The 22,132-nt window shown below is 42.4% G+C and overlaps 1 protein-coding gene and 1 long non-coding RNA gene across 2 annotated transcripts in view; one reads left to right on the top strand and one right to left on the bottom strand.

Annotated features, from left to right (window-relative positions):
• Positions 1-22,132, top strand: part of LOC146978121 (uncharacterized) — a 58,297-nt gene that overhangs the window by 18,177 nt on the left and 17,988 nt on the right. Inside the window, exon 2 of the mRNA XM_085790844.1 lies at positions 10,836-10,873. Coding sequence (XP_085646970.1) covers positions 10,836-10,873 — 38 coding nt within the window. The remainder of the gene's footprint in view (positions 1-10,835; positions 10,874-22,132) is intronic.
• Positions 11,176-16,585, bottom strand: LOC146978122 (uncharacterized). The gene is made up of 3 exons (XR_015037044.1): positions 16,166-16,585; positions 15,246-15,326; positions 11,176-11,239 (listed from the first exon to the last, which is right to left on the bottom strand). It is a non-coding gene; the product is annotated as an uncharacterized LOC146978122 (long non-coding RNA).

Genomic DNA, 22,132 nt, shown 5'->3' with positions numbered 1-22,132 from the left:
AAAGTTCAATTCTCGCTTTGCAAATTAATGTCCTACACTAAATATTGCAATCCAATTATGTAAATCAGAACACTGTATTTCCTAATTATACCAGAGCTGATTAACACCCATTAAACAGGTCATATTCTCACTGATTGTTTACCGTGCTGAAGACCACCTCTGGAGAGAATCAGGTGTTGGGCCTTGTTAACGGACCCATAAGACGTTTTTCATTTGATACAAAACACAATGAGCGACATGCCGACATCATCAATGACGGTCTCATAAAGACAGAGAGGAACCAGTCACATCAGTGCATGAGGACACTGAGAGCTTGTTAGTACAGAGGGTTAGTGTTAGCACAACTGCTAACACTGTGTCAGTCACTGTCAGTTACAAGATAACAAACAACATGATGCTAGCTGTGCTAACTGTTCTGATATTACTACCTACTTTCAAAGATACTCTACTGTATTACTGTCTAAGTGGCCCATAACAAGCTGTGCCAATGAAATGAAATGGTTACACTTCCTGTCTCCTAAAGTGGGCGTGGTCACACTTCCCCCCGCCTTGTGTTGTGAACGTGTGTGTGGATTTATAAAAGTTGTCAGGATACGAAAGTGAGCTATTTATATTTTCTTATGATAACAACAATATTTATATTATTATGTCATATTTAACATTACAAAAATAAGTTAGTGGATCTGTGCCAAATCTCACGAGAGTGTGTTGTTGAGACAGAGACAGGTCTTGAAGTTCATTTTCTCCTGATGTGTCCGTCCTAAATTTGCTATTTTAGTGTCAAAATGTTCAGAGGAGATGTGTCTTGTGAAAACGAGTCCAACATTTACTTCAGTGACTGTGGGGTGAAAGAACTGACCACAATCTGAGCTCATGTTCACTTCTCCCATTGGAGTCAATAGACTCAAGACTGTCACTAGTCTCCTAAAGGGGCGGGGCCGTGGAGAAACCCACATAACATAGATACAAGAAGCTGACTCGTCATGGGGCGTCTTGGTTTCTAAACCGTCTTTGGTAGGCTACTTCTACATCTCAAACATGGCTCAAACTACATGAGGCAAAGTTTCCCCCTCTAACCATCTCCAACCACCATCTGGTCTTTCACTTGTCAATCTGGAGCAAGCAGGTGGAGGTGGGCGGGGCAAAGGCCTGAACTGTGTATTCACTTCCAGGTCGGTAAGCCTCTCCTCTGATTGGCTGATTGTTTGTATGAAGACAAACCAAATCCTGCAAGACTGGATGGTGGATCCAGGTGGGCTGGTGATTGCTTTGTTGTGACATCACAAAGTGACAGGAAGTCCTGACGGCTGGTTTTGAGGCTCAGTTTCTGAATTCAGGCTGTGTGTATTTCTCTGTGGACTGAGGCTTTGATATTTCACAGTATTAATACAGAACCTTGAGCTGCTTTATAATCAAAGAACATATAGAAATCTATATTTATGTGATAAGGGACCTTTAACTGTTTTAACGACACCTACGTGAAGGTTTTTCCTTTTATATCTGATGGTCTTTGTGAGGTTTTTTTTTTTTCCGACTCCACTGCAGAGACTTTGGAGATGTTAACAAACAGAGACGACCTTTTCCTCAAAGGTCAGTAGCCTCACACCTACTGTACCGAACCTCTGCGGCCCTGAGCTGCGTGATTCACAGCCTACCGAGAAAAAACTGACGTGGCAGCTTCAGAAAACAAACTCTGACTCAGATTAATTACTCAGTAAGACTAGCATGTTTTCCTAAAACCATCCACATATTTACACAAAGGTCTCCAACACTTACCGGTGGAAAGAATCTCCTAACTAAAACTTGGCCGTCTGATTATAAATATGTCAATCTGTTGGTGACTGATAGTGTTAGTAAAAAGGTCAAACCACGTCTGGTTGTTATGTTTTGAAGAAGTATGAGTATTGAACTGATGGACAAACAAAACAAATGATCTGATGGCGTCAATTCCTCACTATTTTATATCATTTGATATTTACAGTAATAAAATTAGTAAAAAACAGATGAATCTATCATAAAAACCTATATTTTTTTAAATCATGAGATGACCTTGGCCTTCGTTTGACTCCATCCTTTAAAGCTAAACTGTGGACAGAGCTGACTAAACCTAGGCCATTTAAGTATCTGGTATTAAACTCATTTTATGGCACAAACGTGTTGTTACAGTCCAATCATCCTATATGTCTGCACACGACAACGTGTCCACAAGCTTGCATGCACTCAGTCGCTCTGTTTGGACTCAGATATCGAAAACACAACCTGGGCATTGTAAAAAACGACAGCCTGTCCAGCACACACACACACACACAACTAAACACACACCCAACACAGCAACATTAACATTCATTGAGAGTGGTGTTTCTGGACACCTCACAAATCTAAGTCCAATAATCGCTCTCCTTCCAGCTCTGTTTCGGTGTTCTCCAGCTCCTCGGGGGGAAACGTTTGGCTCTTTAGCTGCTAAACTCTCCACCGCTACGTTCACCTCCAGCTACAGTCGCACATCTCTGTTTGCCGTGCCGTGCCGTGCAGGGCAGGTGGCGTGCTGTGTTGCTTATTGCAGGTTCGGGGGCTAAAAAACAGCTGCCTGTTGTGGCTGGAGACCAGACTGATGAAAGCAGAGCTCTGGCTGCTGGAGAAAGTACCAAAACAAAGTGGAGAGAGATAAAACGCTGAGCAGCTGCAGGGCTGGAGAGTTGTTTTTTTTAATCAATATGAGTAAACACTTAACTTGGACCACTGTTCACTGACAGTTAATGAGTTGATATGAATTGCACGGATGAAACTAAAAGATAAAAAGGTACTGCAGGGAACTCTGGGTAAATGCCCATCAAGTGGCAACAGACACTGCTAGCTGTCGGCTGTTTGTCTTGTAACTCAGAAGACCGTGGAATTACTTCACTCTTTCTCTTCAGCATCTCTTATTCTTCTATTCAAGTCCAGATCTGTCAATCATCGGGGAGTTATCTTGATATTAAACTGCAGTGTTTAATGAAATACCTGCAAAATCTGACTGAAGTTAATTCTCTCTGTTTGTCGTGTCGACTACGTAAATGTGACTATCACAGAGATGGTTAAGTTTGTATGATTCTAAAAAATACAATAGATTTCTCAACCACCACCAGCAGCAGCTCTTCTCTTCTTCCACTCCTCCTCCTCCTCCTCCTCCTTTACTTATCCTTCATGCTTTTTTGCTTTGTCTTATTTTCCCAGCAGCCCTTGCTGCTCTTTCCTCATCACAGCCCCGTGCCCCGTCGTTTCCAGCTTCGATTCAGCCTCTCGGTTTTTGTTCCTCCCTCTGTTTTCTTCTTCGAGAGCCTTCAGCCTCCCCCCTGTCGCTCTCTCACCCTCTCCTCCCTCCCCCCGTGGCTCCAGCAAGGAGCTCCAGAGGTCCATGGGGTGTGTGTGTGTGTGCGTGTGTGTACGTGTGGAGGGTGTGTAAGACTGTATTGTGGCCGCCATGTGGGTGGGTGTGGTGTGTTGTGTGGCGTAAATGGCCTCCAGGATCCCCTGGGTCGCATCTGAAATGTACTCACAGAGAACAGAGTCATGACTGAGACTGCACCTCTTTCATTAACACACAGAGAGAGAGAGAGAAGGAGGGAGGGAGAGACGGAGGGAGAGAGGGAGTGAGTTGAATAAGCCAGCTGAACTCATCAGAAATGTCGTCCTTCACCCACACGACTGGGTCAGGCCTGAATGATGTTATGAAATGTGATTGTGTGTGTGTGTGGTCAGCGCAGCTCAGGAAACACCACCAGCTCTGTAGTGACATTAAAGGGATAGTTCAACATTTTGGTAAATTTGGCCCATTGCCATAATCCCTATAGTCATAGCAGTAGGTTTGTTACATTAAATTGTCCATGCAAGCTATTTTTAGAACGGCGGAGCAGAGCCGTGAGCTGCTCAGAGCTAATGGGTAAATTCATTCAAAAAAAAAGCCCCTTCAGGGACAGTTTTTCATCAAGCAGTCTCTGCCTTTGCCTCGAAAACAACTCTGTCTGGTAACGTTCTGTTATTATCTCATAGCGTGGTGAATGTGCAGGTCACAACTTGTCCACCAGAGCGTTTTGGAGTTGTTGGATTGTGTATTTGATGAGTTTGATGAGGGAAACCAAGAAATCCCATGAGCCTCCGTAGCATACAGTAGCTCTGAGCAGCTCGCGGCTCTGCTCCGCTGTTCTAAAACCTACTGCTACTATAGGGATTATGGCAATGGGCCAATTTGCCAAAAATGTTGAACTATCCCTTTAACGTCGTTTTCTGAAATCATAGACAGCTTCTTCTAACTCCTCCTCCTCCAGTCTCTGAGCTTAAAGTTCGGTGTTGGAGTTGTGGTTTTGTTTTTCTGTCGTGTAAACTCACTTCCTCTCCTGTGTGTTACCTGCGGTGTGTTATTGTAGTAGACGGTCTCTGGAGAGCGCGCTGCCCTCAGCTGTGTGTTTTAAGAGTCTGTCCTCATCAGTTGTTGTTTAATCAGACTAAATAAAGCGCTGGAGTCGCTGTTATCTGGCTGCAAAGAGCTTGTTGTAAAAACACAGCATCGACCTCGGAGGCTGAAAAATGAAGCCGACACAAAGCAGCAAAAAAAACTGCACTTCTTCAAACGGCTTCAGTCTGACTCAGTTCCCATAGGGTCTTTAGTGTGTTTAAATGTCCACATTTACAGCAGAAATAAACATGTTTACAGCCTGGCACACAAACAGTTTGAGGCTCTACAGCTGATTTCCTCATTCATGACGACTGATCGGGTTAGAATTTTTCTCTAAATCATTTGTTTTGATTTTATTAAAGGGACAACGAGGAGTTTTGGAAAAGCGAAGCGTTTTCACACTACATTTATGAGCCTTCGTGCGCACCGTGAAATTCTTTTGACCGGCGCAAGACGGACTCATGTTTTCATTCATCAAGAATTAAAGTCAGAGGTTCGAAGACGATCAGATACCGTCGTAGTTCTGACCATAAACGGCGATTCGGCTGCGTTATTCTCATGACTCGCCACGAAACCGAAAGTAAAGAAACGCTGTTCGGCTCGACCCGCCACCACTAATAATAACAAAAATAACGATAGAGACAAAATGATATATTTATCGAAAATGGAGCCATTAACAAGTGTGGGTAGCGTAGATTCATCCACATTAACGTGAGACTTTTTTTTATAACCAAATAGAAACTCCTTGTTGTCCCTTTAAGTCTTAAAATATGGGATTGTAAATGGCGTGGTCTTCACCTGTTCAGTCAAGATGGTGACGGTAGCAACATTAAGCTTGAGAAACCTGTAGGTGACATGTCCATCTATCTCTATTTACAGTCGATAAGCAAACAAAACCATTTAACTTTCAGCTTTTCTTGTGTCAGTTATCCCATACAGCTGCAGGTGGACGAAGGGCGTGGCCTCATGGTGATTGTTAATGGTCATTGTCAATACGATCCAATACAAATTACTGTATTAATCCCCAATGGTTGCACTGGTAATCTAACATTTTGCTGCATCACTCTCTGGTCTGTTTCCTTTTTTCTCTGTTCGCCTCCTGTGATGATGGATTCCTTGAAGCTGACTGGAGACCTCGTAAAGAAACCTTCGCTCTTTGATTGAGACGGACTGAAACCAAAACCTGACGTTTATATGTAGCGTCCTTGATGTGATGTTCTACAATATTTTTCTGATATCAAAGCCGTCTCTAGTCTGCAGCTTCGCCCCCCAGGAGGACTCCCCATCACAACAGGCCTCTGGTGAGGAGGACGACGTATCAGTGGCCGAGCAGCCTCCCTGCTATCTGTTACAGCTTCTGGAGACATCATGGACTTTTTTATCCTGCTATATGAGACACTAGCAGCCTTCGACCGCCGAATGTTTCTCTCTTTTAAAAAAACACACACATGGATAAAACTTTGAAATGAAGCTTCTTCTTGCAGCTCGACAACAGTCACTTCGTACCAATCGATCTCTTTGGAGCAACAACTTTGGCTCAGAGCTGTCACTCCTTCCTTGTCCCTCGAGGTGACGTCCAACATCTCCATCCAGAGACTGTATCTTCTACCTCTGAACAGTGATGACAACCCCCCTCCGCCGTCCTCCCACCACCTCCGCCCCGTCGCCCAGAGGGGATTTATTGATATTGATTTGGATAGAAAGCTTTAAGTCTCCATTGAAGGAAGGGGAAGGGGAAGGGGGGGTATGAAGGCTGAGGTATTTTTAGGTTCCCTTGTCGATCGGCAGCAGCGCTCCCTTCAGCCGGGGCCTGGCAGAGAGCACCAAATCAATGCGGACGCCATCGATGTGGATGTTGGGCCATATGTTGCGAATACAATACATAAGAAATATCGGCTATTTAGTGCGAAGTAGACTGGTAAAGTGAGTCGAGGCCGCCTCATTGATTTCAGCTGTTGAATCCACTTCAATCAGCCTTTCATCAAAGAGGAGATGAAAGAGGGGCGACGACGGGCTAAAGGAGGATCTTCAAGCCCCCGACGACGACGACGACAAACGGCGACAAACGGCCACGCTGATGAGATGTGGAGAAAACTCGAGATTACTCCGGCTCCAAACTATCTCTATAAAGTGATATTCAACAACTTAAGCAAATTTCTACACAAGCACCCTCATCTCGACTTCTGGTTATTTTCTAAGCTGAAGTTCGGCCTAATTTCATACAGTAGCACTTGACTTTGAGCGTTTTCGCCGTCTCTCCGGCTTCGACGTTTTTTTTAATCTCGTGTCTTACCACGAGATATTAGAGACGTAGGTTATGATTTGTGTTAACGAGGGGGGGGGCTCTCCTTTCATCACCACTTAAATCTAATATCCTTCAACATCTCGGGCCCTCGCTGACTCACACAGGTCGTGGCCCACCCCCCACTCCGTACGCCAAGCCATGGCGTGGATAATTAATCTAATTTTAGCGGTGGCTCTCAGTGTTAGACTGGACACAGATTTCATTCTCACCCCTCCTAACGCTGCGAATCAGAGAGGAAACTAAACGGATTCAGACGATTCTCCGCGATTAACACGTGTGAGAGGATTGGGGTGCGTTTATTGCAGCACATGCACCCTGGTGTGTCTGGTTGTGAGTCATTTCCTGTTTTTGTTTATGATCAGGATGCAAAAGCTCACATGGAAAAACGCCGTCACAGTCTGGGTGACAGATTGTGACAAGACAGGACGTCTCTATTCAGATTTAAGCTCGAACGGGAGGAAGATTAAAACCAACGCTGGTCATCGACTCGTCAAATGAAACTTCCTCAGGTCCGTGTCTCATGTGATAATAATATAAGAACACTCATTACTTCCAGAGAGGTGTGAGATAGTGTAGTGAGCTGTGGAAAGTGTTGACCGGTGCCAAATCTAAGAGGGAAAACACACGGGGTGGGTGCCAGCTGGATGTGAGCTCTAACAGCCTTCAGGGCCCCGGGACGACCAGGTGAACCACATCAGCTGTGAGTCACAGCAGCAGCAGCAGCAGCAGCAACCAGCTCAGTTCAGCTCAGCAGACGGAGTGGGAGGGAAGCCGCCGAGCTGTTATTCATATCCCCGATTACGTGATTTAAAAGTTCTCAAAGTGTCTGATCAGTGTCTGATCTGTCTCGCTGGAGATCTGGAGCCTTTTCTAACAGAAAACCCACCTTGGTTTTAAAGTCTGGCTGCCTCAACACGATTTAATGATGTCGCCTCAAACCTGCCAGAACTGGTTTTCTATCAACTATTTCAACATGATCTCTCAGTGCCCAGTGTAGTTTTTTCTCCTGCAAAACATTCACATGGCCTTTGACCTTTAAAATAAATAATAATCGCACATCGTCTCACGTCGTCCAGGTCGCCAGATTGTGCATGAAACACAAGCTTCAACCAATCTGTTACTAAAACAATGCAGTTATTTTTCTTTTTCTTCAAAGTTCAAATGTTAAAAAGTTTCAATAAGTCGTGATGGGAGCTACAGCATGAAGAGAGATTCTCCTTCAGTCTGCTAAACACAATGTTTGTGTCAAATGTAGGAATCACTGCAACTAAACACAATAAAACTTTCACTCTTCAGAGAAAGTAAATACTGATTAGTTTCAAATTAAGCTGCACAATTAATCTAAATCACATTATAAGTGCAGTATCCAAATAATAAGAGCTGCAATTCTATTATTGTGTTTGCACCGTATACATCTTGTGTTGCTATAGAGACGCCCTGATGAACAAATCATATTCTCAAGACGTAAAAGGTTTGCTACAAAACAATAATCACATCATTAATTTCTTTTTTTTTTCTAAGTAAAAATTAAAAGCAGCTGAAATCACAATCATATTCTCGGCCCATATAATCGCAATATGATGAGTTTTACACATTGTGCAGCTCCAGTTTTAAGTTCATCTTAACATATTTATGACTGATGCTACTGTTTTTAATGTCTTCATCTTTGTATACAGGGTTCCTATTTTAGTTTTGATTAGTTTCACTTCTTCACCGCCGCCCTGTGACCTCACAGTCGACATCTACTAAACCCATTTAGCCTCTGAGCCGCCGCTGATACCGACTGATATCACACACGCACACACACAGAACGCACTAATCCCGGTGTCATGTCTCCAGACTGTGTGTTATTATCCATCTATCTACACATCTGTAATAATAAGACGGGCTGCTGGCTCACACCGAGCTGGGAGACAGAGGAGCAAAGTGAGGTGTCGACGTTTGACAGAAGCGCACTCAGACGTACGTCACCTGTCGAGGAGGAAACATCACCCAACAAAACAAAATGTCAAATCCAACACAGTTTTGTTTAACATCTAAAACCCCGAGTACGTCGTCAACACATCTCACACTGGAGCTGGATTAAAGCTGAGCGGCCCGTTCACTTTGTCCACGACAACTTTCACAGTGTGTTTCCTACTCGACTGCATCACACAGCAGCAAAGAGTAAACAGAGAGTAAACAAGGAGATGAAACATCAAACATCATAACTGCCCAGTGAACTGATGTTTCTGTGTTAAATCAGAAAACCTTTCTCTCTCCAATTCAGTAATAATAAACTACAGTGGATTAATTCAACTAAACAAATCACTAATTACAGTCAGTGAATGATCCAAAATGATGTTTCCCTCCTAAAACACAACAGTCATGTCTATAATTCACTGTGAAAGGGATGTATCTATGTATAGTATACTGTAGGCAGGTTACATTAGCTTATATTTTGGTTATGGTGGTGTTATTTTTATGATATATGCATATGTAGAATGAAGGACTGCAACGTAACAATTTCCTGTGTTGGATTCATGAAGTATTCCTGTTTCTGAACATGGCATGTTGATATTCATATTTACAAGTTTCAAAATGTTTGAACTCAAACCATATAGTACTGTATACGGGACTGTTGTGTGTGTGTTTGTCAATAACCATGATATTAAAAAAAATACAATATTAGTAATATCAGAATTAGAATGAATGAATATTGTGTCTATGTTATACTGATATAAAAATAATAAATACATATTTGGCCTTGAGGATATTTGAGTTCAACTTTTTGCCTTTTAACTATCAGTTTAGTGTAACAGTACAGGTGTGTGGTACACTTTACACACATTATAAACATATTATTGTTATTGATGCTATTTTGATTTTTCAGCAAGTAATATCAGCATTGTGATTTATTTTGGACACAATAATTGTGTGTTGAACATCTGAAACTGTGTCTGCCCTAACTGTACATTAATTAAAGTTTAGTTTTGTTATTATTGATTAAGACATATTTTATATAATTTGGTTGGAAAGACACCTGAGCCAATCAGAGCCTTGTACACAGGATTACAGCTCACAAAGAGAGGAATAACAACTCTACATAGGCTATACAGTACATAATGGATGTATTGTGTTACCAGACGTGACAATAAATGTTGAGTGGAAGTTGATGGGACGGATGCGAAACGTCTCTCGCTGCTAATTGGTCGGGACAAGAAAGACAAACAGAGAGGTGCAGCCGAGGTCTGAGGAGACAATGGAGTGAAAAAAAACCAAACTAATCGAAGCCGATCGGTGTGATGATCGGACATGAATACTCTCTGTCACTGACCCGGAGTTAACACACTGTCGGTGATTATTCAGAGCAGCTCCACGCACACGCAGGCTCTTCACACGATGTTGCACTGGAGCGCCGAGGTCACGCTCAAGGTCGCGGTGTAACACGAGGAGAGAGAGACAGAGAGAGAGGGAGGACGGTGACGTCAGCCGTCGTCAGCGTTCCTCAGAGTCTGGCTTTTTTCCTCCCCGGCCGGACAGTAACAGCCCCCTGTTTTCTATTTCATTACCACTAAATTATTAAAGCGGCTCCGTTTTCCTATGATAGTAACAGGCAGAATGGCTTCCCCGCCTTTCTTTCATCACCCGCAAATACTTCAGAATCATCTCTGGCCTTCATGACTCACACTGGCCGTGCCCTCTGTGTGCCAAAGCTTGGCGTGGATAATTAATCTAATTTTAGCTTGGTGGGGGTGTGTGTGTATGTGTGTGTTTGAGTGTGTGTGAAGCAGAGAGAGAGAGAGAGAGAGAGAGAAATACTGGACAGTGTTGTCATGTTCCCTCAGCGAGCACGTTGAAGCTGCATCAGCCTGACATACTGTTATCTCCTCCTCCTCCTCCTCCTCTCTCTCTCTGTCACTGCTCCTCGCTCACGCCTCTATCTCTCCTTGTTTCCTCTGTTGCTATCTGAGATGTGTGAGACAAAAAGCAATCGTATTTCATTCTGGGGCTGCAATTTTCTGTATTTTCTTGATACCTGTAGCTATCAATACACCTGATATTATGAAATGATCTGAAATTCATTTCTCTCTTTTATTTCTTTTTTTCTCTCTCCAGCCGTGGATGCGGTGCCGGTACGGAAAGATGGGGATCAGGTAAAATGCTATTATCTGTTTCTTTTCTTTTTGGTTTCTTTTTTTTAATGCCTCCATCGTTTCTGCACACCTCAATCTATTTTCCCATTTTGCTGAAAGCCACTGTGACTGAATACAAAAGACGACAGCGCTGGGTGTCCTCAGCTCTCCTCCTCTTCTATCTGAAAAATAGTAGTGGTGGTGGTGGTGGTGGTGTGTATATGTGCGTGTGTGTCAGTTTGAGTGTGTGTATGTGTGTGAAAGTGTCATTTCATGTCTCCTCAAATCTTTTAGAGGTGAGAAAAAGAAGCGCTGCTACTCACCCAGAACTGCCTCCTGCTGTTAGACGGCCTGACCACGGCCTCAAGAAAGGTCAACAGATCTAAACTAAAAGAAAAGACGGAGTCATAATGTGTGGAGGCTTGATCTGTGTGTGTCATCTGTGTGTGTGTTATCTGTGTGTGTGTGTGTGTGTGTGTGTGTGTGTGTTATCTGTGTGTGTGTGAGAGAGACAGACTATTGGGAAAGTATTAGGACAGTGCCGGAGTGTCTGTTGTTTGTCTCTGCGCTGCAGCTCAGTGAAATGTGGCTTTTATTTTATTACACACTGAGGTCTGTTCATGAATCATGGAGAATGAAGCTGATAAAAGTTGTATAAAGCCACAGTGAGGACGGATGAACTGAGTCCGTGTTGGTTCAGTCTGAAGACGACCAGCTTGAAAATGAAACTATAGGATCATCAGCTGGTCCATTCCAGACTTTTCCAGACCCGAATTTCCAGACTCTACTGACATTCAAGTAAATAGATGTGTATCATGTAAATAAATCATGCAATTAATCATTGTTTTCATTATTTTTAATTTGTATGCCATTATCTCACCAAATAATTTACAATAATTTACTAAATAATTAACCCAAATAACTTCAGATAAGACGAAACCCAGATATGAACTATATTTCCATACAATAGTTTCCATTTTCCATACTTTTCCAGACCTGGAAATGTATAAAATCTAATTCCATACTTGCGTAGGAACCCTGCAATTTACAGGAAACATGTTCAAAACCTCCTCTCCCTGAGTTACAGAGCCAAATCATGATCAGGGGTTTATGTAAAACATTAAAATATCACAGTGAAGTTGACCTTTAATTTTTATTCTTAAAGGGATGGTTCAACATTTTGGCAAATTCGCCCATTGCCATAATCCCTATAGTTTTAGGGCTAGGTTCATTACCTCTAATTGTCGCTGCATGGCCATCATTGCAAATAAGAACCTGTTCTTAATGATTTTTCGCCTGGTTAAATAAAGGTTAAATAAAATAAAAAATGTTGTTTGGAGATCGGCAGGAGGTGAACGGTACTTTCGCCTTTCCCTCATCAAACTCATCAAATACACAATCCAACAACTCCGAAATGCTCTGGTGGACAAGTTGTGACCTGCACATTCACCACGCTATGAGATAATAACGTAACATTATGAAATGGAGTTGTTTTCAAGGCAAATGCGTAACCGGAACTACATCCCAGACACAGCTGCTGGGCGGAGTGATTCCAAAAGCAAAAGTAGTTCAGAGTATTTGCTTCATGTGTTGTAATGTTACATGATTATCTCAGTGCAGGTGACACAACAATTTGCCAAAATGTCGAACTAACCCTTTAAAGACATTTGAGTCAAATCACATCATAATTAGTGTATGAATTCATGAGTTATGGCCAAAAACCTGATTTGATTTGTGCCATCACAGTGACCTTGAACTTTGACCTTTGAACATCAAAATCTAACCAGTCCATCATTTAATTAAAACGTTTGCTCAAGGCGTTACTGATAAATCATCATATTATATCATATGATCATATAAAACCCCTTGTTTAACATTAAAACATAAACAAAGGAAGAAGGGACGTCACATTTGCTATCATAAGAATACCCAGGCTGTTATCTCTAAACGACTGGCGGTTGAAATGCATTATGGGTAGGTAGGTGTAGGTGTACCAAGTTTTTGACAGGTTAGAGGAATGTGCGGAATGAAACAGACGGTATCTTTGGTTCTGCTGCGTCGAGCTCTGATGCTTCTTTAAAAACGGCCTATTGTGACTGTGACTTTATCTGAGGGCTGGTTACAGCCGCTCCTCTTTTATCTGAGGGTTTCCACATCCTGTCGTGTCAGACGGTGATCTGACATTAATCCGGCTCATTATTTGTTTCAGCGCTGAGGAGCAGACGGAAGCAGAAACACCGGGGGCGTCTGAGAGCTCCAGACTTAAACTACGAAGAGTGATCTGAACCCAGAAACACTGAATATGAAAAGTTTAAAGGGATAGTTCAACATTTTGGCAATTTGGCCCATAATCCCTATAGTCATAGCAGTAGGTTCGTTACCTTTAATTGTCGGTGCAAGCTGTTTTTAGAACGGCGGAGCAGAGCCGTGAGCTGCTCAGAGCTACGCTACGGAGGCTAAAGGGATTTCTTGGTTTCCCTCATCAAACTCATCAAATACACAATCCAACAACTCCAAAACGCTCTGGTGGACAAGTTGTGACCTGCACATTCACCACGCTATGAGATAATAACAGAACGTTACCAGACAGAGTTGTTTTAGAGGTAAATTCAGGCAAAACAGCTGATCCGCGTTGCCTTCAGGGGCAGTTTTTCAGCAAACAGACTCTGTATTTACCTCAAAAACAACTCTGTCTCTTAACGTTCTGTTATTATCTCATAGCGTGGTGAATGTGCAGGTCACAACTTGTCCACCAGAGCGTTTTGGAGTTGTTGGATTGTGTATTTGATGAGTTTGATGAGGGAAACCAAGAAATCCCATGAGCCTCCATAGCGTAGCTCTGAGCAGCTCGCGGCTCTGCTCCGCCGTTCTAAAAATAGCTTGCACCGACAATTACTGTAAAGGTAACAAACCTACTTCTAAAACTATAGGGATTATGGCAATGGGCCAATTTGCCAAAATGTTGAACTATCCCTTTAACTTTATGTTGATTAGTATCAGAAAGTTCATGTTAATTGTAGATCCTGAGGGTGAATCTCCCAGACAGCTCGGCCCTTTGTGTCTGGATGTTAACCCTGAGTCTGTGGGAGCTCCAGTCCCCCCCAACCCCAACCCCAACACACACACACACAGTCGAGACGGTCGAGATTAATTAGCGGCTGTAAATTGGCGGAGGTGTGAACAGACTGTCTGCACGTGTTACCCAGCGATAGTTCACCAGCTTGTCCAGGGCGTGAGAGGAAACGCTCCTCTGGCACGACAGATAGGCAGGTACAGTAGAGACGGTGGATGAATGGCGTGGCTGCACGTCAACACCGTCAAATTAGAGCTGAGCGACGGCACGTTACCTCCACGGCCGAGGTTTTGTCTTAAACCCACTGTTGTGCAGCGCAGAGACAACACAACACAACACAACACAACACAACACAACACAACACAACACAACACAACACAACAAACGAGTCACTGGTTTCAGCTAGGGATGTCACGATTATACATTTTCTTGACACGATTATTGTCAGAGAAATAATCACGGTATTACGATTATCACAATTATTATGCATTAATTCCAACACTATGAATGCGAAAAATCAAATACAGTCAAAATATAATTACATTACTCATAAGTTTACACAAAATATTTCAAGTATCTATTAATATAGGAACAATTATTAATCCCCCAGAGGAAATGTTTGAAATATTCAGGTCATAAATTGTCATCTACACCAAATATTTACGTTTTTTAAATCGTTTTTTGTTTTGTTTTGTTTTCTTTAAAATTACAAATGACAGGGCGATGCGTGGTGCAGTGGTTAAAGCGGCCGCCCCATGTAGAGGCTACAGTCCTCAATGCAGGCATCCCTGGTTCGAATCCTGCGTCGGGCAAACCTTTCCTGCATGTCATTCCCCCTCTCTCTGCCTCCCCCTTTCCTGTTTATCTCACTGTGCTATCGAATAAAGGCAAGAAAGCCAAAATAGCCAAAAATATATATATAGTATATACTTTAAAATTACAAATGACACTCAACATTTAAATTCCTACCAATTCAATGTTACATTAGCTACAGTAAATGGACCAGTTATCTGAGCATTCACCTTTATTTTGCCGCACATCTGCCGATAGGGTTCCAACATCATCTTTTTTTTGGAAAGTAACGGTATTTAGGAATCTTTACGATTAATTCATTGTGGTGTTTAATACCGCGATTAATTGTGAAAACAAGTAATCGTTGACATCCCTAGTTTCAGCTCTTTCAGGTGTTGTCGGCCTTCAGGAGCTCATATTAGTCAAACCTGTGTGTGTGTGTGTGTGTGTGTGTTTGCTGCAGCCTGGCCGTGCGTGACTGGGTGTGAAGGTGTGTGTGTGTGTGTGTGTGTGTTGATAGTCTCTTACCAAGGCCACAGAGCCGCCGCTGCCCCCCCCCCCAGGGTTCAGACTATTACTGAGCCATGTATCACTTCTCAGCTGTGGACCCTGGGGACGGGGAAGAAAAAGAGAGAGAGAGAGAGAGAGAGAGAGAGAGAGAGAGAGAGAGAGAGAAAGAATGGGAGAAGAGAGGGAGAGGGAGAGACAAAAACAGAGACATCCATCTTATTGTTTTTCCATCGCTGGCTGCTGCTTTTCTTTTCTTTTCTTTAGTGTTGTCATTTTTTTTCCCTCCCACGCGGCGGTGGGAAGGCCGTCACGCACCGGTGGTTTCATTACTGTATAAATACTTTAAAGGTCTGTTTGTTGACATCATTACATAACCGCTGAGTTAATTACAGCACGCACCTGAAAGCCAGATAGAAACGACCTGTAGCCTCGTCGCTGGTGAGTCCCAGGGGGGTTTTCCTCTAAAAGCAGGACCACGTTTCCCACAAACCCCTGTGGTTTTCTGACACCCTAAAGATCCAGTACGACCCGATTCAATTTGAGCCCAATTTTATATGTAATAAGTTGTCTCTTAGCTACTATTAAAGTTTAAAACCACAATCCAGAGTGGTTTAAACGACAGAGATCTGTTCAGATGAATCATAATGAGCAGCACAGAAGCAGATATTATGTAACAAAACACTATCCCAACAAACAAGGATTAAAACACTTGATAGCATTACTCCAATATAACTCAAAAAGGTTTTATAGCCTATACACTTTAATTTACACTTGGTTATAATATAAACTAAATAAATTGTATTGAAAGTAGTGCAAAAAAGGTTAAAACGAATAATATTCATTCACACATTAATTCTGCATTTCGCTAAAGTATAAAATAAAATAATAGGTGTGCATTCAAAATAAAACAAATTAAGCAAAGCAAGCAATCTAACCACCCGCTGCAGAGAAGAAACATGTTGGAGGTGATTTCCCATAAACACATATTTCAAGATTTTTTTTCAGGTGTTGACATTCAGCGGGTCACAGGATCAGCAGCAGAATTCATTTTGATCAAGTGTTGTTCCTGTGGAGCGCTGATCCCACGGCTCCACAGCCCTCCAGTTGTTTACTTCCTCAAACATGACTCCTCTGTGTAATTTACAGCCCTGCAGAGAGAGAGACGGAGAGAGACGGAGAGAGACGGAGAGAGAGAGGCCAGCAGGTGGAGAGGCACCTGATAGAATATAATACACCGGCTCGGAGAGATGATTCAGACGGAACCAAGTGCAACAGACAAACCACTACAGACGAGGCAGATTGGATGAATACTACACTCAGGGTCAGAGACACAAACACACGTTAGAGAAGATGGAAGAGAAAAGTACAGGCTGCTGCAGTCCAAACTTCAGACCACAGCTGAACAACAGCTTGGTGAACAACAGAAATGTGAAAAGAAAACATTTACAGACATGACTGGAGCAGACAGAGGGAAACGTCTGTGAAACATTTAGCTCTTATTATTTTGTTGACAAAATTTCTGACGGTTGACGGTTTACTTCTTCTATTATTGTTATTTTTTTAAATGGAAAGTTCAACATTTTGGCAAATGCGCCCATTGCTTTAATCCCTATAGTCATAGGAGGAGTAGTAGTAGTTTTGAGATCCGCGGGGCAGAGATGCGAGCTGCTTAAGTAACGGTAGATACAGTAGTCCCCTGTCCCTCAAACTCATCAAATCCACAATCCAACAGCTCCAAACTGCTCTCGTTGACAAGTTGTGACCTGCACATTCACCACGCTAATATGAAATATTATGACACACAAAGTGAATACTCTTAACTACTTGCGCTTTTGAAATCACTCCGCCCAGCAGCTGTGTCTGTAATGTAGCTCTGGCTGCATTTACCTCTAAAACAACTCCGCCTCTAATGTTACATGATTATCTCATAGCGTGGTGAATGTGCAGGTCACAACTTGTCCACCAGAGCGTTTTGGAATTGTTGGATTGTGTATTATGAGTTTGAGGGACAGGGGACTACTGTATCTACCGTTACTTGAGCAGCTCGCATCTCTGCCCCGCGGATCTCAAAACTACTACTACTCCTATGACTATAGGGATTAAAGCAATGGGCGCATTTGCCATAATAATAATATAATAAAAATAATAGAAGAAGTAAACCGTTTGTTTGTTTGTTTGTTGAGGGACAGGGGACCTGTACCGTTCACCTCCATTATGTTCACTGAGCAGACTGAGCAGCTCACGTCTCTGCCCTGCCGATCTCAAAACAACATGAAACGACATTTAAAGGTAATGAACCTACTGCTATGACTATAGGGATTATGGCAATGGGCCAATTTGCCAAAATGTTGAACTATCTCTTTAATATTCAGATTCTGATGAAGACAATAAGTCTACTGCCATGGTAACGGCTCTAGTGTGCTGCACTTGGCTGAGTTAAATGCTAACCTCAGCATGATAACGTCGTTGAACATGTATAATGTTCACCATGTTTAGTATATTAGCATGCAAACATTTTACCACACTGATCGGACCCCAGGAAGAATAGTTGATGTAAACTACATCAGCTAATGGGGATCCAAATCAAATCAAATCAAATCAAAACCACAGCTGAGGCCGAGGGATCCGACACACAGGGATCCTTCCTGTCCCGATACATCCCAGGATTCATTGCGGGTGCGTAATGAAAGCAACACAAACACAGAGAGCCGATTGTGTTTCAGCTTGGCTCTGCGGCGATCGATACGACTGTCAAAAACCAAAGGGCCTGGTAACAACCTCAGGTTTTTGTGACGTAAAGTTACAGTACCTGTTGTCAGGGTTGCTAGGTGACAGAGGCAGCACTTTGAGATGCAGACCAAACCGTTCTGGATAGTTCCTCTTTAAAACGACAAACTTATAATCCTGCAGCTTCCTCTAAACTCTGTAGGGACTAGAAGAAATTAACATATATCTGATTCATCCTCCATTTCCACATTATGGTTCTGTTTGAAGTTTTACAGGAAGAGCATCACAACAAATGATGCACTAAATGTATCATCGGTCATTAAGATGCATTTGATAAAACAAACTAACTTTTTATTAGGTTTGCATGAGCTTATTCATAATTCATCATGGCCTATAATCTTATCTTCATTGATTTACTTTTCCACTTTCCTTAATCATGACTGAAGATGCAACAAAAACAACTTCCTTCCAGCGATTAAACGTAGCGTTCGCTGCACATCAGACACAAACTACAGTCGACGTCGAACCAGCGAACATGGAAATCAAAGGCATGAGCTCATCGACTCACATTCGCACATTGAACAGAGGGAAACATCCCTGTTGCATTAGTCTCAGCGAAAAGCACATTAGCTGAAACATCAGCCCGTTTGTGGTTCCACTAAAAGTCGGATCAATGCTGCTGAGAGCTCCTCTCAGATCTCCTCAGAGGATTCGCACGAGTCCTTAACGAAAACACAAAACGGACCTGACTGAGATCCAGCTGCAGCTCTCAGTTTAATGTGTCGGCCATTAGTCTTTTTTTTTCCTCAGAAGCAGGATTTTAAGACTTCAAATGAAGCCTCTGAAAGATGAAGCCACAAAAGACATTTCCTTAAAAGCCACACTTAGATAATTCAAATCCATTCAATTTCTTTAATGTTTTTAAAATTTCCCATGATGTTTCCCATCAAACATGTTTTAAATGAGAGGAAGCTTTTGAAACTCTTTAACAATTAACAGCTGTCAGAGAGATGATCTCACAGCTCTTAACCCCCCCTCACTGCTTCTATTATACCACTAATAAACTTTTAATGTCAGAACAGTAATTAAAAACCTCCTGTCCTCCATTATCACAACTATAAAACATGTTTTTCCTTCTTCTCTGAACACATCCTCAATTTAAATCAATGGTTGTTATCATCAAAAGATTAAATTACAGTATACAGCAAAGTGACTGGTTGATTCTCCTGTTATGACTGTGAAATATTTCTATGGAAATTAAGAATAAATGAGAAGAAGTTACACTATGTAGCCTCCATTTGGCCCACTGCATGCTGGGAAAGGCCGAAGCACCCAGTGATCATGAATAAACAGGTCTAGGAAACGGACAAACGGATGGATAGAAGGTACTTACTGTTGAATAAACTGTGTGATTCAGGAAACGGCTTAAAGACGCGAGCTGCAAACACCAATTCACTGAGAGACTCAATCTAACTGTGGCTGAATAGATGTGAGTTACACAACGCTGCCACCACAAGGTTACCTACAAGAGCTCAACTGTAATAGACTGTGAATATTTTATATATTTTTTCCCTGTTAAAGTGGTTTTCTTGGGAGTTTTTCCTCAGTCGATGTGAGGGTCGAAAGGCTGAGGAAGTTGTTATGATGCTATGTAAAAACCTTTGAGACAAACTATTTAAACTACTATTTAACCCTCCTGTTGTCTTTCAGGGTCAAATTGACCCAATTCGTTCCCTTCCTCCATCCTTCCTTCTTTCCTTCCTTTCTCCCTTCCTTCTTTACACAATCCTTTTCCCCTTCCTTCCTTCCCTTCATCCTTACTTCTTCTTCCTTCCTCTTTTGATCCAATTGACCCTCCATCTTTCTTTCCTTCCTTTTCCCCTTCCTTCTTTCCTCCCTTCTTTCCCTTTGTCCTTCCTTCCTTCTTCTTCCTTCCTCTTTTGATCCAATTGACCCTCCATCTTTCTTTCCTTTCCTTCCCTTTCCCTTCCTTATTTCCCTTCTTCCATCCTTGAACAAATCTGTTCCCTCCCTCCATCTTTCTGTCCTTCCTATTTCCTTCTTTCCACAATCATTTCCCCCTCCCTCTCCATCCCTCCCTCCCTTACTTCCTTCTTCCTTCCTTTTTGACCCAATCTGTTCCCTCCCTCCCTCCATCTATCTTTCCTTCCTTCTTTCCTCCCATCTTTCCCTTTGTCCTTCCTTCCTCCCTTCCTTGACCCAGGTGGACAACAGGAGGGTTAAATACAAAAAAAATACGAGCACACACACACGCAGACGCATTCAAATCAAATTTTTCGTCATATAACATTTACACAGAGAGGAGGTTCTGAATCCAGATCCTGAAACCTCTCACAAACGCTATAAAACACACACACACACACACTGCATCCAAGGACACAGGTGACATCACGATTACCACTCACATCTCACACGTGTGACCATTATAAATCACAGCTAACGCCTCCTATACACACACACACACACACACACACACACACACAGTTATTAATTCCTTTAACACACTGACCCTGAACCCTGTTGTGTTTGCATTTTCTGAATCATTAGAGGGTAATAACCACAGTTTTCTGCTCCACAGCACAAACTACTGATCATAATTTATCAGCTGAGGTCGTCGTCATTGATCAGCACCACGGTCTTTCAGGATTTCAGGATTTCAGGGCCGATACCGTTCTCTAGGTTTGACTTTGACAGAGAGACACTGAGTGGTTAAGTAATGGTTGAATCACCATTAAATGTATCTACTGTATGTCCCTTCACATCGGCTACACATCATCATTGAAAGCATGTTAGCATTTAGCTCTTAGCACAGCTTAGTGTTAATGGTCAAGAGATAGCCCATCTATATTTGATCAATTAGAAACTCTCTCTCTGTACCAACAGTTACAGAGGTTTACAAAATGAGCATCATTACAAAACATGTTCAAGTTGACGGCAGTAAAATCTAAATAATATGTCAATGAACATATTTACAGTTTGTTTATCGCGGCATGTGGTGAAAAACTCCAACAAAATCCAAACTACATGAGCAAAATCAGGAGGAAAAACTTCAGCAAGAAGCAAAACAACCAAAAGAAATGCTTGGGAATTTCAAAATAAGACACAAAATAGCAAACGGAGTCCAGAACATAACTAAGAGGGCAGATTATGACAAAAAAAGGAGGATTTACAACCTGAGAAACACAGAATTTGCTCTTATTAATGGTTTAATACTTATCAACAAACCAAGACATAAGTTAGAATTTATAATCTCTCTACAAAGGGCATCTTATTTTGAAGGTGGTACCACCCAAGAAGCACAAGGCCGTGTTTATCAGTGTAAACAACACCAGAGGTCAACAGAGGTCACAGATCACTCAGCGTCCTGCGAACACTGAATGCATTAACATTTAACAAACAAGCAACGATTTACTGCCGCCGTAATATTTCTGTAATAAAACGTCACATTAAGGATGAGATGATTTGTCCTCGGTCGCCTCAGATCTCTGATTTATTCTTGTTGTTCAAAGTTGATTTGCTTCAGTCCGAGCTGCAGCTCCACTGCTGAGCATGTTCATTAGTTTCCCCGAGATTAAATAAAGCATTATTCAATTAGTTCAGTTTAGTCTGTCAGCTGTGTGACTTTTCCACAGTGAGCGTCGGTGATTAACGGCGTGTTTGCTCAGAAAATCTCATCCGTGAATAAACGAAGGTTAAAAAAGAGACAGGGAGTTCTTTCTCAGTTTGTCTGCTGCTCAGGTGCGCCGCTCCGACTCAGGTGTGTTTGTGCTTGTTACTTCGCTGCATGGGCACTTTGAATTATTCTCCCGGTCTCTCTCCCTCTCGCTCTTGTTAATGTGGATCCGAGGCAAAAACCAAACAAGGCGTCTGGTGACTTGTTCGGGGGCTTTGCTAAATCCCTGTGCCGCATCTCGGGGGCTGCTTTGTTAGAGCAGGATTATTCTTATTCCTCATTCACCTGTCATGAACCTAAACATCTCTGACATGAATATTACATCGACGCTTCGGAGGAAGTGAAAGGGGCCTGAAGGAAGGAAGAGAGAATTAATTCTAGATTTCACTTTCCGCTCGGGCCACGGTTTGAATTTACTAACCAACCCCTGCGTCTGACACCGGATGAGAAATGTTAATGAGGGTGGCGCGGCCTTAAACCGAGT

The sequence above is a fragment of the Trachurus japonicus genome, chromosome 11, assembly GCF_045865225.1.
Source record: "Trachurus japonicus isolate A0001 chromosome 11, Traja_1.0".
NCBI lineage: Eukaryota > Metazoa > Chordata > Actinopteri > Carangiformes > Carangidae > Trachurus > Trachurus japonicus.
Note: the sequence above shows the minus strand (reverse complement) of the source record. Positions and strands in the feature narration are given on the sequence as shown.